The 16483-nt window shown below is 50.3% G+C and overlaps 1 protein-coding gene across 1 annotated transcript in view; it reads left to right on the top strand.

The window, feature by feature from the left end:
• Positions 1–5935: 5935 nt before the first annotated feature.
• Positions 5936–16483, top strand: part of SMIM35 (small integral membrane protein 35) — a 45231-nt gene continuing 34683 nt past the window's right edge. The window contains 3 exon segments of the mRNA XM_025355829.1: positions 5936–6015; positions 6017–6053; positions 15711–15728. Coding sequence (XP_025211614.1) covers positions 5936–6015; positions 6017–6053; positions 15711–15728 — 135 coding nt within the window.

Raw genomic sequence — 16483 nt, 5'->3', positions numbered from 1 at the left:
AAATCCTTGGGCCCAGACTGTCCCTTGGCCTCACCCCCGTCTCTGTAAAAGCCTCTCATTCATCCAACGTTTACAAGCACCTCTAGTGTGCTGGACACTGAGGACACAAAGATGAATAAGGCGCTGTCCGGAGCTGTTTCACAGGCTGGGAGGGAGACTCGACACAGAGATCGTGCTGTCATCCTGCTGGCCAACTCTAAGAGGAAAGAGCACACAGAGTCGGAGGGCTCCTTCCCCAAGGAGAGAGCATTTGGATTGTACTTAGGGGAGGAGCAGGACTTTGTCAGGTGGAAAACCGGGGGTGCAATGGGAGGAAGAGCATCCGGTCCAGAGAGGAGGCTGTGTGTGCTGGGGAAATGGTGACCGACCCGCAGATACTGAGCATCCTTTCTGTGGCAGCTTGGCGCTGGGGCCAGGAAGATGAATCATACATGGCTCCAATTATGAGAAACTCTTGCAATAGACATTTTCTTTTGAAGGATCTGTACACAAGTAAGGAATTTGGACACAGACCTTATGTACTGGAAGTCTGTGATACTAAATATATATATATATACATTTATTTATTTATTTATTTTTGAGATGGAGTTTCACTCTTGTTGCCCAAGCTGGAGTGCAATGGCATGATCTCGGCTCACTGCAACATCCATCTCCCGGGTTCAAGCGATTCTCCCACCTCAGCCTCCTGAGAAGTTGAACTATAGGTGCGCCACCACGCCTAGCTAATTTTTTGTATTTTTAGTAGAGATGGGGTTTCACCATCTTGGCCAGGCTGGTCTTGAACTCCTGACCTCAGGTGATTGGTCTGCCTTGGCCTCCCAAAGTGCTGGGATTACAGGCGTGAGCTACTGCGCCCAGCCAATTTTTTTAAAGAGACAGGGTCTTGCTATGCTGCCCAGGCTGGAGTGCAGTGGCTATTCACAGGCACGATCCTACTACTGATCAGCACGGGAGTTTTGAGCTGCTCCATTTCCCACCTGGGCGAGTTCACCCTTCCTTAGGCAACCAGGCGGCCCCCTGCCCCTGGGAGGCCATCATATGGATGCCTAACTTAGTGTGGACACCTGATGAGCATAGCAAACCGAGGCCCAGAACTCAAGTGAGGGCTCAAGCGATCCTCCTGCCTCAGCCTTCCAAGTAACTGTGACTACAGGCACGTGCCACCACGCCTGGTGCATTTCTAATATTTAATGTACAGGTTGGCCTCATGTCTGCACTTGGTCCCTGTTCAGTGGTCCACATGTGCGCATCTGTGAGGGTCTGAGGAGGTTAGCATATTGTGACATGTTTACACGTGGTCTGTGAGGTGGATTTATCAGTGATCTCATCTGGTTTTAACTAAATTAATCCTCATACAATGGACAAGGTATTTAGCAAATTTCCTGAAAAGATATCAGGGATTAAGAGAAGGCCAGTAATGCGGGTAGGCACAGCAAATGGCCAGGCTCTTGCTCCCCTACTCAGAATGGGCTCTCATTATCTTTCTGTCTTGAGTATAAAATTGTAACAATCTCATTTTGCTTGATAGAAGCTGGCCGAAAAAAAAAAAAAAAATCCAGAATTATCAAGATAATGTTTTGATTTGTTTTTTTTTTTTAAGTCAAGGTCTCACTCTGTCACCCAGGCTGGAGTGCAGTGGCAGGATCACGGCTCACTGCAGTCTTGATCTCCTGGGTTCAAGTGATCCTTTTGCCTCCTGAGTAGCTGGGACTCAGGCATACCACCATGCCCGGCTAAGATAATTTGAAATATAGTCTCAAGTCTCCTGATGTTAGTACTACTCTGTCTCTCAGGGTGTATTATGCCTTCAGATATTGGCTAGTGATGTTAATGTATGTAAATATAATTTATACATAAACAAACAGACATATATTAGAGATGTGTGCTAAAATTCTTTTGTTATTGACAGAGATCAAAGAACTTTGGAGACCACAGCTCTAGGCAATAAGGAGCCAGCAGGAGTTGTTTAAGCAGGAAGAGGAATTGTTTTTGTTTTATTTTGAAAGATCACTCTGGTAGCTGTGTGGATGGAGAGCCTGGGGTAGAGAGAATAGTAGGGAACTCATGCAGAGGTCCAGGTGAGAGATGAGATCCCAAACCCATGGTAGGGCAGCCAGGAGGGCAGAGCAATTTCACATGCACGTTGGACTTGGTGACTGACTAGATTTGGAAAATAAGGGCGAAGAGATCCGATCCCGGGGTACTTCCAGGTGTCTGGGTGATTAGGCAAATAATGGCACCACTTACCAAGGTGGCAAACAGAGGTGGGTTTGGGGAGAAAGATGAAGAGTCTGGGACTGAAAGCTTGAGTCAGAGGTGCCAGGGAGAGCCCTGGGTGGAGGTCACACTTCCTGGGGTCCTGTGGCTGGTTTGGGGCTGCAGCCACCTCTTCCCCAGCAGGGTCCGGGTGAGGGAGCGGGCTGGGTCACGGTCATGATGAGTAAATCAGGCAGTAATGGTGTCCTCTGTCCAGACCTCCTGATTCTAGCCTGGTCACTGGGTGCTGCATCCCAGGTATCAGACCCTGATTGTTATCAGTGAGGGTGTCTAGGTTCTTGGCACTTCGAACAAAGAATTGGACAAAACGCACAAGCAAAGCAAGAAAATAATGAAGCAACAAAAGCAGAGATTTAATGAAAACGAAAGCACACTCCACAGGGTGGGAGTGGGCCGAACAAGCGACTCAAGGGACTGGTTACAGAAGTTTCTGGGGCTTAAATACCCTCTAGAGGTTTCCCGTTGGTTACTTGGTGAACACCCTATGTAAATGAAGTAGAGGATCACAATCAGTCTGATTGGTTGTGGAGAGGGATCAATCAGAGGTTGAAGTGAAGTTACAAAGTTACACCCTATGCGAATGTCTGATTGGTCGTGGAAAGTGACCAGAGGCTGAAGTGAAGTTACAAAGTTATACTCCTATGCAAATAAAAACTTGGCCAGCAACCAGCCTGATTGGTTGCGGGAGGGGACCAACTAGAGGTACTTTCAGTTTTTCATCTGCCACAGAAAAGGTAGGGTGGGGGGTGGTTACAAAGGGAGTAGCCTCTGGTCCTTTTGTTACTTGAGTGTGAAAGTTGGGGTTTTCCTTTTGATTTAGTTCTAGGAAGTCAGCATAAATTGGCCTTAGGTTCCCTGCCTCCAGGCCCTATTCTCCTGCCTCATGATCACTCTGTATATTTCACTTCTGCAAAACCACCCAAATGCAGGTACCCTGTCTTCCTCCTCCTCTAAGCCATCATGGACGTGACAAGGTTACTTCTTCATGGTGCTCTAGGCCAAAGCATTGGGAAAGCCGGGTTAGGTTGGGAGTGTCCTTGCTGTCATCGGATGCTGAGATAAGCAAAGTGAAATGCAGTGGAGAAGTGGGTGGGGCAGGGCAGGTTTGGGTGCTGTGCAACTGTCTAGGTTGGGGAGGGATAGGTGTTTGACCACTTGTAGATCCAAGCTAATCAGTGTCCAGCAGCCCAGGTCACAGGAAGGGCTGTGGGGAACATGAGCAGGTTCTGCGTAACAGAGGTTGCCTCTGTGGAGGCCAGAGGGATCTGTGGGTTTTTCCCAGGGTTCAGGTGAAGTATCCTCCACCCCTCCCACTCCCTTTGATCCGACTGTGTTCATCTGGTAACCTAGTTACTGATTCTGCTTCTCAGGAGCACTAATGCCAAGAAGAAGGTAGCTCCAACTGGGGACCTGCCACTCTAGTCCCTGAAATAATTTACTACTTAAAAAATGCAATACATTGGCATAAAAGTAGCTAGAAATGCCACTTATTGAGGGAACACTTGCTAAATGCCTTCTGTGAATCGATCATCCAATCTTTTCAGTCTTGTGAGGTGGGCATTATTTTCTCCATTTCACCTACAGGGAAACGCACTCAGGTCTGGAGTTTGCAGCTAGGTCTCTCTGCAGCTGAAGCCTGGGGTCTTAACCACTTCCCTTCTTGGAAGAGGCAGGGTTGAAAATGATGCTGGGCTTGCGTCTTGGCCTGTCTATAGCCTCTCAGTCATTCCCACTGTGGGTGTCATGTGTCTGTCATGAGTGGCAGTGCTCCCTTCCCGGAACAAGCAGGGCCACGACCATATGCTAGAACGGGTGACTCAGCAGAAGCGGTGCCTCTGGGAGCCTCTGCTGGCCTGGATGCCTCCCACTGGAGTTCCTCAACCTGCAACCAGGACACTGTGATGCGAGGCCACGGGGCTGGAGAGGGGCAGCATGGAAGTGCTTTCTCTGTCCCTCTCTTAGTTATAGATCAAAACAGGAAAATTAAAAGGGGGCCAGGGTGGGTGTCTGCCTGGGGATCCAAAGGACAAGGGCAGCCATGTGGGAGGGGTTATGGGAGGACCCATGTCTGGCTGGCTAAGAGAGACTTGGAAGCCAGATTGGAACTAGCATTCCAGAGAACCTGGAGCTGGCAGGGAATTAGAGGAAGGGGTGGGGAGGGGAACAGCCATAGGGACACGCTGGCTTCTGTAGAAGGGGGTCCCAGACAGCCATTTGCAGTTGCTCTCCCAGACCCCCGGGGGGCCCAGAGGAACACAGGATGCTAAGCCTAGAAGGGAAAGGCTGCCAAGGACACTCTCCCAGGTGAGCATGGCAGCCGTCCCTGGGTTTCCACCACTAAGGCTTCCCGGGGCTGCCTGGCCCCTGTCCTGCCCTCCACTCCCAGCCTGAGAAGAAAAAACTGCCTATAACATTGACCGAATTGAAACAGACGACAGCAAAGCTCTGACTCATGCCTTCCAATGCCAATAGACCTGATTTTGTATTTCCCAGCGCTTTTATGAGCACCAAGAGCTATTAGAATTGCAAGAGGTGTGTGGGGAGATGGGAGTGGGGGCTCACACTCACAGCATGGGAAGCGGGGCTGAGACTCTTGTGGGGGGAGAAAGACCTCAGCCTCCCACCCCATCCCCGTTCACCTGAGAGGTGGTGGGAAAGGGAGTGGTCTGGGCTCTGGGCAGAGGCTCTAGGCAGGCCATACGGGTGGGGGACCTGGAGGAGAGGCATGTGAGTGGATAAGGTTTGAGGGAGCCCCTAGAGCATGGGAATTGGGTTGTCATAAGGGGACTGGGCTTGGGTACAGCCCTGGCTGCCTCATAGCACCCCACTCAGACTCCTCTCCTCCTGGGCCCTCACAAGTGGGTCTGCAGGTGTGTCTGCCAGGTCAGTGCAGGCTCCACTTGCTCCCAGGTCCAAGGCTACGAGATAAAATGCGAATCATTCCCTGCCTGTAGGCTCCTAGCTTGCTTCAGTACTTATCTTCCCTGTCACGGAGGGAGTGGGAGGTCTCCGATCCCTAGGCCGGTGTGGGAGCCGGAATTCTAGGCCAGTTTATCCAGTAGGATTGAGCAGCTCACTCTGCATCTCAGATATGGGGGCTTGCAGCAGCAGTTCGGGTTTCATCTGGGCGCAGAGTGAGGCAGAGCTCTGGGATTCCAGGCTGCTTTTCCAGGTGAGGCGGCAAACGAATGGAGGTAGAGCTACGTGGGAAGACCTGCCAAGACTGAAAGATCCTGACAGACCCCAGGGCACCCCAAGGCTTATCAGTTAGTTGCTTGCCTGGGCCCCATAGCCCCTGTTGCATGTTGCATGCTTTTGGGTTTTTAACAACAGCAGCCAACTTGTGTGTCATGCTTCACAGTTGGCAAAGACCTTTCACACATTCTGCACTCTGAGGTGTGTCTATGAGGCTGCTCATGTTCCACGTAAGAGGTGAACCCTCGGTGAGTGGCAGAGCCCAGACCCCTGCAGGGCTGTGGGCTCCACGCTGGGTGCTCTTCCCTCCTCTCAGCGCCTGCGTGAGGAGTGAGGGGCACCACTTTCCCTCCCAGACTGAGAACTGCCCACGCCCCCATGCCTGGGCATCACAGGTGACAGCATTCTTCACGTGACCTCACCTCTTCTAGAGACTTTTCTCACGTCGGGGCAATGTCATGGGATGATATTTACTGTGAATAGGAAGTCCCACGCTCCCCCCCGGGTTATAACTCCTCTACAGGATGGCCAGGGGCTTGAAGATGACACTCTGGCTTCTGCAGAACCTAATGCTGGATGGGGTAGGTGCCGGCAGTGCCTAGTGACTCAGACTGAGGCTGTGTGTAGACGCCAGCCTGGGACAAACCCAAGTGTGGAGGAACTGGGAAGGCCCCTTTCTCTGGACAAGACCCTGGCCTGGTGGGAGGCCTCCCCACCAGCTCTGCCACCACGCTCTGGGGATGTTTCTGATGCATTTGTCGCTTGCCCCACTTGCCCTTTTTGACCTGTCTCCTGCTTCTCTGTAGTTACCAGCAAAGCCTCAGAAGCACTCACTGCTTTAGGGATAGGAAGGTGGGGAGGGGCTCTGAAGCTGCGGCTTCCTTTTCTGCAGAAAGACGACTCCCACCCCATTCCTTCTCCAGGTCCCCCGAGCTGGGCTCTTCGTCACCTCCCAGAGCAGTTTGGCCTGGAGGCACGACGTGTGCAGCGCCACAGCCCTCTGGTCCTGGGTGGACTTAGATGGGTGCCCTGGATTTTTGGCTCCCAGTCTGCACTGCGTCTGCTTTGATAGAGATGCACCTGCCCTGAGTTCCCTGAGCATTTTTCTCTTGTGCTTACAACTGGATTTCTGGTTTTGCTTCTACTCCAAGCCTGGTCCCTGGCATTTGCCTGTCACCTGTGGTTTTGCATCGCATTCCTCGCCCCGTCATTTCTTCTTGTGCCGAGGCTGCAGCTGCTTGCTGGTCCCTCATCCATAGCTGCCCACCTGCCCAGGCCTGCGCCTCTCCTACCTTGGATTCATGTGCAGCGCGTTCCCCACACTCCTGGCCCTGGGGTGAATACTGAACCTGAGACTGGGATAGAAGGAGATAAAGTTCTGTGCAAGGAGGGGCGGGCCCAGGAAAAGGAGACAGAGATCACCTTGGGGGCTGCAGGGATGTCCTGAGAGGTACATGGCAGCCAATGCAAGCTCTGTTTCAGGGACCCTGCCCTCCTGGCCCAGCAGAACAGTCCCACAACAGGGTGACTGGCCCCTAGGCCACGGGGACCGGAGACAAATTTTTAACACAATTACAAAACTTGCTCTAATTAGGCAGGACAACTAATTAGCTGTCAGTATGACCCTATGTCAACTAGGTCACAGGGTCAATAGAGTTTAATCCCCTGCCTGCGGTTACCCTACCCTGCAGCCAGGTATCAAATTATAGACTTGGATGAACTGGAGATGAATGTCATCGTTTATTTTGAACAATAATGTCTGTTTGTGTTTCATTCCACAAAAATTGCCTCTTGGCATCATCAAGCTCAGTCTCTGGTCAGTCATCCTCCAGTCCTGTGCTGCCATCCTTCTAACCTTCTCACCCTCATGCCTGCATTCTGCCTGCTGTCTGCCTCATGAAGAATCCCAGTTCCCAACCCCTCCGATTTCTCATTTTATCCGCTCCTTCTTGGCATTACTTTCAGCCCCTAAGGTGAATCCCTTCACCATACCATTCACTTGCAAATATAATACCTTCATCCTTGTGCTTCTCCCACACCTGGCCAGCAACACTGCAGTCCTGGGGCAGGCCCGCCATCCACCGACACCACCCCTGCACCTGGGTGCTGAAAAGTCCTTCAGCCACGGGGCGGTGACCACAGCAACGGCACTGCCTCCAGCGCCCAGCGGAGTCTCCCACCCCCAGCAGTGTATCACCTGTGGTCCAGAGGAGCCTCCTGAGCTCTAAATCTAGATCTCCATTGCCCAGTGGACATCTCCTCATGGGGTCTGGCAGGTACCTTGAGCTCAACAGGATGGTGGAACTGCCTTCCTGCATGTCCCCAGTTTGATCAGGGGCACTGCCATCCACCCTGTTGCCTAATCAACACCCAGGTCTCCCTTCTCTCCCTAACTTATTACCTCCAATTGATCACCCAGTTCTGCTGACCCTGCCTTCCAGGTGTCCCATCCACCTCTCCCCTGTCCCTTGCCCTGGGTCAGGCTCCCACCATCTTTCCAGGATGACCCTTCTGGTTGCCTGGAGGGCCGCCTTAGCCTGGGCTCGCTACTCCCAGCATGTCCCAACCCTGGCCAAAGTGAGCCTCTCAGGGGCCAATAGAATCCTGCCTCTCCTCAAGGAGCAGCAACGCCTCCATGACCTGCCCCGTCCACCACTTGATCCTCAGTCACTACCTGGCCACATGGAACCTTCAGGGAACCGTGATCTCTCCTGCCTCTCCACCTTCAGCCCAAATCCTCTTCCTTCACCACATCCCCTGCTGGCAACTGACTACTGACCGTCCTTCACAATTCATCACAGACCTCACATAGCCCAGGGGTGCTTCCTTGACATCACCCTCAAATCCGGGTTTTGGGCTGTCCCCCAGTGCTCTCCAAGCCCCCACGTTTACCTCTTTTTTTTTTTTTTTTTTGAGATGGAGTCTCGCTCTGTCGCCCAGGCTGGAGTGCAGTGGCCAGATCTCAGCTCACTGCAAGCTCCACCTCCCAGGTTTATGCCATTCTCCTGCCTCAGCCTCACGAGTAGCTGGGACTACAGGCGCCCGCCACCGGGCCTGGCTAATTTTTTGTATTTTTTTTTAGTAGAGACGGGGTTTCACCGTGTTAGCCAGGATGGTCTCGATCTCCTGACCTCGTGATCCACCCGTCTCGGCCTCCCAAAGTGCTGGGATTACAGGCTTGAGCCACCGCGCCCGGCCAATGTTTACCTCTTATAGCACAGATTACTTGTCAGCGTGTGCTATCTCAGCTCCTCTTTCTCTCCACCAGAGGTCTGCGGCTGTTTCTCTCATTTCCAGATGCCTGGCCTATGTGGGAAAACAATAGTATATAATTATCGAATCAATAATCAAGGAGGACTTCCTAGAAGAAGCAACTATTAGGTGGTGTTTTGTAGGCAGACACGAACTGGTGTGAAGAGGAGGATAAGAATGACTTGCATAGAGTGGAGTCTCTGACTCAGAGTCCTTCAAGAGCCAGGGGAAACTGAGGGAAATGACTAGACATATTTGACAAGGAGGGGGGGGACACCAGCAGAAGACATGCTCCACCAAAAGATGTCACATTCAGGTATGAATTCAGCACTGCAGAAGCCAAAAACGCACAGACAAAGCATGTCTTGGTTGGAGGTGGCAGGGCCAGGGTGGTGGTGGCAGGTGTGGCATAGAGTAAGGCTGCTGAAATGGAACAGCTGGTGGGGTCCTTAGGAAACCAGGAATAGGGCATGACTTCCTGCAAGATGGGGTCTCTGTCGTTCATCCTGGCCCTGGCAGAAAATCCAGGTATCTTGGAGGCCCTGGAATTTGAGGGATCCACTCAGAGGCTGCCAAACTGGCCTTGGCAGCCACAAACAGGAATGTCATACCAGAGACATAGGAGGCAGGGATGGCCTTCCCTTTTTGGAGCTGATCATAATTGCAAAAGACACAATCCTGAATGTTGAAATCCTGAAAGTTCAAAATCCCAAAAAATAGGCCAGGCGCAGTGGCTTACGCCTGTTAATCCCAGCACTTTGGGAGGCTGAGGCAGGTGTATCATTTGATACCTCACTTGAGGTCAGGAATTTGAGTCCAGCCTGATCAACATGGTGAGATCCTGCCTCTACCAAAAAATACAAAAATTAACCAGGTGTGGTGGTGCACACCTGTAATCCCAGCTTCTCGGGAGGCTGAGGTGGGAGAATCTCTTGAATCCGGGAGGTAGAGATTGCAGTGAGCCAAGATCATGCCACTGCACTGCAGCCTGGGCAACAGAGCAAGACCCTGTCTCAAAAAACAAAATCCTGAAAATATAATTCTGGAAAAAATAATAAAAACATTCATTAAAACCTATTTATTTATGTTTAAAAGGGGATTTATATTGGAAACATATAAAAACACAACAGAATACTTTATAGTGTACATTACACAATAAAATAGGCAGTGAAAACATATATATTTTTGCAAGCATAAACACTCAGGTAATGACAGTTGCATGGTTCTTAGAGTCATGAGCAGATGAACCATATTCATAAGGAAATAGGTCAAAAAGAGCAAGACATAAATGCATGTCACCAAGGTTGGTACTTGTGTGCACCCAGCTTTATAACTGTGGTCATCTGAAACAACAGGATGAGCAACCAAAGTCTTTCAATGAGTTTGATCAAAAACTTCAATGGATCACCACCAAAAATGCGGTTGTTTATGCATGGAACTGCATTCCAAGCTGCGAGGAGCTGAGATTCCAAGAAAGTTTAACTTCACAAAGGCAGATGTACAGAAAGGACATCTCTGTAACTACTGAGAAAATTTCAGTGTTTTTTTGTGCATACACAATGCATCCACAAAAGTTGACATTGTGATAATGCACTTCCAGGGAGCCAAATTTGAAAACAAACAAACAAGAACAAACAAACCAAAAATCAAAAACCAAACCAAACAAACGAAAAAGCCCAAAACCATTCATAAAACAAATTAGAACTCTCTAAAAGTCTATACAACTTGGCCTCCAGTCTTGCAAATATCGCAAAGATGAAATACCTAGAATAGGGAACTGTGAAAAATAATGCTCAAAATTTAAAATAGTGAAAAAGAAAAGAAAAAAAAACAAAAAAACTATCCTGTGATTGTGATTTTGGGGATTTTAGATGTTAGGGGTTTTAGACTTTAGAGAGTACGATCTTTCAGGATTTTAGCATTTGAGGTTAAGCGTTTGCGATTTTGTTTTGGTCCAACTCCTCTTTTTCCTCTCTGAGACCTTATAGGCAGATGTGGAGACCACATCACTGTCAGGGGAGCAGGAGCTGGGGTGGAGGTCTTTGGGACCTTGAATGAGATGAGTTCTCAAAGCTCCTTCCAGGCTAAAGAATAACAGAAATTGTAGGACTTAAGCCTCCAAGTGAATAAAAGCCTCGTAAACACATTGCTTTAGGAGGTTAAAGAGCTACGCTGGATATCCCAGGAATGCCCCACCTGTTGCCTCTAGTTTTTGGGGGAAGACACCATTTCAGCCACCAGAGGGCGCTCAGGTTGCAGGAATGGTTTCTCAGGCCTGCTGCTTGGAGGAGTTGAATAAGGAATCTAAGGAAGGGTGGCTGGAGCATGGGAGCCATGCAGATGGGACTCCAAGACTGAGTCCGACCTTTTCAATCACTCTGCCATTGTCCCCAGCTAAGGCCATTAATTAATTCATTTATTCAAGGAACATTTGCTCTGTACCCGGGAGCCCTGAGCTAATAAGCTTTGTTTTGGTTTGTTTGTTTTGAGACAGAGTCTTGCTCTGTCACCTAGGCTGGAGTGCAATGGCATGATCTTGGCTCACTGCAAGCTCTGCCTCCTGGGTTCAAGAGATTCTCTAGCCCAGCCTCCTGAGTAGCTGGGATTACAGGCGCTCTGCCACCATGCCTGGCTAATTTTTGCATTTTTAGTCAAGATGGGGTTTCGCCATGTTGGCCAGGCTGGTCTCGAACTCCTGACCTCAGGTGATCCACCCGCCTTAGCCTCCCTAAATGCTGGGATTCCAGGTGTGAGCCACTGCACCCGGCTGTGAGCTAGTAGGCTTTGGAGACTCAGAATCAGATAGACCTGTCTGGACCCTGGAGGAACCACAGCCTGGGCTGGGAGGTGGACCTTCAACACTGCAGTCCCCTGCGGGGTATTTGTGCTATGACAGAGGGACATGCTGAGCATGGTGGCAGCGCCCAGGAGGAAGTGCTGATTCTATCTGGGACCTGGGGGAAGGCTTCATATTGTTGGAAGTATTTGCTGTGGGTCTCGGAGGGTGAGCAGGAGTGCGCCAGGCTGAGAATTCGGGGAGAGGCAGGCAGGGGCACATTATAAGCCAATGCCTGCCTAAATTTGGATAGATAGGGAAATGCCCAGGTGGGGCTCATGAGGTGCGGCTGGAAGGTGGGGAGCATAGGCGATCAGGTTAGGGAAGAGATGGGGGCTTATCTCAGAAGAGAGAAACATTCTATGTGGGAGCCAGAGCAGACTCAGGTTCTGTGGGGACCTGAAGCTTACATAGTTTTGAGGCTTTCTTAGATGAAGAATACAAAATTATAAACACAAACTTAGGAAGAGGGGCTTGGAAGGGTCTGTGCAAGTGAGCAACTAGAGGCTTAGCTTATTGGCCTCCTGGCGAATCCTCCTCTGCGTGGGAGACACATCTTCCACAATCTCCCTGCTTCCCTGCAGGGGCCCGGCCTGCCCTCAGCAGCTCCCCGCTGGCCGCAAACCACTTCCCTCTCACTCCTGCCTCTCACCCTTCTTGGGACCCCTGGAGTCTTGAGTAGCAGTAGAAAGCCAGACGCAGGAAACTGGAGTCTGAGGTTTCGTCTGGGGAAAGGGAGGCAGAGCTGCACAGCTGTTGCCTGAGGTGGTGGGTGGGAACGACCTTTCCTATAGTGTCTATGGAAATAGCACTCCCTACCCCCATTGTTCCAAGAGCTGCCTTTGAATCTGACCAGCAACTCTTATTCACGCTTTCAACAACGCAGTGTGGAAGAGTTTCCCCTCTTTGCCAGGCACTTTCACGCCTCTCATGTCATCTGCGCCATGTTCCAGGGAGGCAGGCAGTACTGTTCCCTCTGCAGAAGGTTCACGATTCAGACACCTGGCAGGTGGGACCTCACACCTAGCACTCTCCCTGCGTCACCCGTGTCTCTTGTTCACAATCAACCCAAGAGTATTAGTATTAGTATTAGCATTAGCATTAGTATTAGCATTAGCATTAATATTAGTATTAGCATTAGTATGAGTATTAGTATCAACCTAAAGTAAGATTGCCCTGCTGGGGCACCAGTGCAGGAAAATGAGTCACCGTAGACGTGAAACCACAGATGACATGGCTGGCTTTGTTTTTCTCCCCTTCCTGTGGCGTGTTTTGATGGTAAAGGTGTGCACAGGTGGGGTGGAGCTGGCAGCCCTTGTTACACTGTCTGCACTGTAGTGAGAGTTCTCACCTTTACCCCCTTCTTGGGCTGTCGGGAGAGCTCTCACCTGGGTTTAACCTCAATTTCAGGCTATCACCAGTGCAATGGATCGCTGAGACTCAGCACTGATTTGTAAGATCTGCTGGGTGTTCAATTTGATGTCTCATCCAGGGCATGGGGAGCAGACAGGTGACTGCTAATTTCAGTAGCCTTTAATCAAATAAAGAGAACTGAGCATCCACCTGTGTTAGACTGTGCTAGGATAGTGCCCAATCAGGCATGGCCTTGTCCTCATGGCTCACTTCAGCATCCATGAACCGCTCCTGTGTGCCAGGCAGTGAGCTGGCCTGTGTGAGACCCAGGGGTGGGTGAGCAAGCTGTGTGGCTGCGAGTGAGAAGTTCCCATCTGTTTCAGGATGTCAGCCTTTGTTATACATCCACAGAGAACAATACAAGGCATAGCATCGTCTGTACAAAACTGGATAGGATAGTTTCTTTGCTTCTTGTGCCACTAGTTAGAATGAAAGACAATGCCTCTGATATCCACTGGTCCTTTCTTGACTCTGCATACAGGCAAACATGAGCCTGCCTCTACCTCCCTCACACATCTTCACAAAAGCCCAGAGCAATCCCTTCTGTCTCTCCTGCTTCACTAAAGGATGAGAATCAGAAGTAGGGGAATGGAATGAGTCAAAGCATCTTCCCTGCCCCCAGAGAAGCTCTTTTGCAGATGGGGTGGGGATGGATTGGGGGAGATCACTGGAGCCATCTTCTACAAAGGATGCTCAAAGGTTTGGAAGTCCTGGGTCTGGGATTCAAGAAGCATCCCAGTGGCAGAGGTGACAAAGGAGAGAGAAATCATCCAAATATTTAGGTGTTTCAATGCTTTGGGCAGATCTACAAAACCCCAAAGCTTCTGAACTTGCAACCAATCAAAGCAGCCCTGATTTATCTTATTTTCTGCAACATGCATGCATTGGCCGGCACTTACGATGAGGAAGCAAGGACGGGGGCTAGAAGAGTGAGTGAAATAGAGGCTTTGAGGCAGGAGGACTGCAGGGGTGCTCAGGATGGGTGACTGCCACTTTGTATGTGTCAGTTGTTTTTGCTCCTCGCCTTCCTGCCCAAGGTCTGGTGGGGATAAACGGAGAGCCAAAGCTGCCTTGGGTCTGCAGATGGCAGGGGTGGCTGACGGTTGGTGTCAGTGGCTAGGTGCTGGAGCCCAACTCACCTGGGCTGTGCATGACTCTGGCCCACTTGAGCCTCTGCTTTGTCTGGGCAGGGGCCTTGGCCTAGGTTCCCCCAGCTGGCAGCCCGTCTTTGTAGACCTAGGAGCCCAGGAGGCCTGTGGGGCAACCTGTGCCTGGGATTCTGCCTGGGTGAAGGAAGATGTTCTACGATTCCCCAAAGGCCATTTCTTCTTCCATTACTTCATGTGACTCTCACAGCAATAGCACAAGGTATACACCACTCACCAGCCTCTTCATTTTATGGGAGACAACCTGGAAGGTCGGAGTGGCTCACCTGAGATTGGACAGCTGGTGTGTCCCAGGGCTGGGGCTGTAGCACATGCTCCTCTGAAGGCAAACCCTGTGCTCATTCCAGTACTGAGAGACTTCAAAGAGCCTCTCTATATCCGTTCCCCACAAGGATCCTGGGCCCCTTGGTACCTTCTAGGCTCCAGTGACTCCACTACAGCATGAGGTGGTTTGAACTCAGTGGCACAGGTCTCCACAACACCTCCCTGACTATCCTCCCTCAGCATCTAGTGTGGGAGGCACAGTTTGCAAGGCAGACACACTGACAGCAATGCAAGGCAAGAGTAGTTAGTGAGGAATGTGGACTTACCCTTGCCAAACTCTTTCGATCATGCCTCCCATCAATAAACAATTTTGCACATGCACTCTGATATTTATGTATTTATAAAGTATATTTGTACTGATACTCGAACATATATGACCATTAAAAAGCACACATGCAAAAAATAAATTACAAACATTAAGGATGGGCCAGGTGCGGTGGCTCATGCCTGTAATTCCAGCACTTTGGGAGGCCGAGGTGGGTGGATCACCTGAGGTCGGGAGTTCAAGACCAGCCTGGCCCACATGGCGAAACCCCGTCTCTACTAAAAATGCAAAAATTAGCTGAGTGTGGTGGTGCGCACCTGTAATCCCAACTATTCAGGAGGCTGAGGCAGGAGAATGGCGTGAACCTGGGAGGCGGAGCTTGCAGTCAGTAGAGATTATGCCACTGCACTCCAGCCTGGCTGACAAAGCGAGACTCTGTCTCAAACGAAACGAAACAAAACAAAAAATTAAGGATGGAACAAACATGTGAGAATTGCAGCTTCCCTTCAAATCACTCCCAGACAGTTCTGGGGTCCTCAGCTAGTGTCCCAGATTCAATGTTTGGACCAGCCTCCTGGCCACTCTTGGCAGGGGCCATTGCCCCTCTCTGGCTCTGTGCAGCAGTGTCTCCTGTGGCCCCTGGTGCCAGGGCAGTGGCTACCCTGTGGAGGCCTGGAAAAGAGCCCTGGCCTCTCCCCACACCCGGTGTTGCTGCTAAAGCTCACGCTGGCAACGTCCCTGGGAAGTTTGGTGAAATAGCACTCTTACTTAAAAATATATGTTTTTGGTTGCGAAAGTAGCACATTATGATTATTGGCAAAATCATCATCATTTTCACTTGCTCTTTTACTTTATTTTATTTTTTTTTTGCGTTTCTTCAGCCTGTGCCATAGGCATGAGGCTGCAGGAGGAAGGAAAGCTGAAGGGCAGGTTTTCCCCTTCCCCATCCTGGCCCAAGACCTGTGACACTTCGTTCCGTTAGGTCATGCCCTTTCCAGAAGTCGCCTCCATCTCTTCCGGGGTGGCCTGCTGTTTGGCTGTTACTCATGTGTTTAATCTAGAGCCGTGGTTTTGTTGCTGTTGTTGTTGTTGTTATTGTTGTTGGTTTCCCATACTTTATGACTTTTGCCTCATTCCTGAGCCAGTCGTACCATTATTTACTCAATATTTTTCTTTCTTTCTTTTTTATTGAGATGGAGTCTCACTCTGTCGTCCAGGCTGGAGTGCCATGGCGCAATCTTGGCTTGCTGCAACTTCCGCTGCCCGGGTTCAAGTGATTTTCGTGTCTCAGCCTCTCGAGTAGCTGGGACTACAGGAGTACACCAGCAGGCCCAGCTAATTTTTTTTTGTATTTTTAGTAGAGACTGGGTTTTGCCACTTTGGACAGTCTGGACTCAAACTCCTGACCTCAGGTGATCCGCCCACCTCAGCCTCCCAAAGTGCTGGGATTGCAGGTGTGAGCCACTGTGCCCGGCCTGATATTTTTCTTAAATCTGACTCACTTTTTAAAATTAGTTACTTCCTTTAACCTTGTTCTAAGAAATAAAATCCACAAAATCAAGATTTGATATGCTAGTTAGGTCTCTTCTTAAATATGTGAAAATAAATGCATAGCTATTAAAACAATAAATGGCTCCTGGGTACCACCTCCCGTGTTACCAATGGAGGCACCCCCACTCTGGGGGCGGTGATGGGGAGGCATGCAGAGAGAGGCCTTGGTGAGATTCCATCTGAGCCCCAGAGGCACCTCCTAAG

This window comes from Theropithecus gelada, chromosome 14, assembly GCF_003255815.1.
Source record: "Theropithecus gelada isolate Dixy chromosome 14, Tgel_1.0, whole genome shotgun sequence".
NCBI lineage: Eukaryota > Metazoa > Chordata > Mammalia > Primates > Cercopithecidae > Theropithecus > Theropithecus gelada.
Note: the sequence above shows the minus strand (reverse complement) of the source record. Positions and strands in the feature narration are given on the sequence as shown.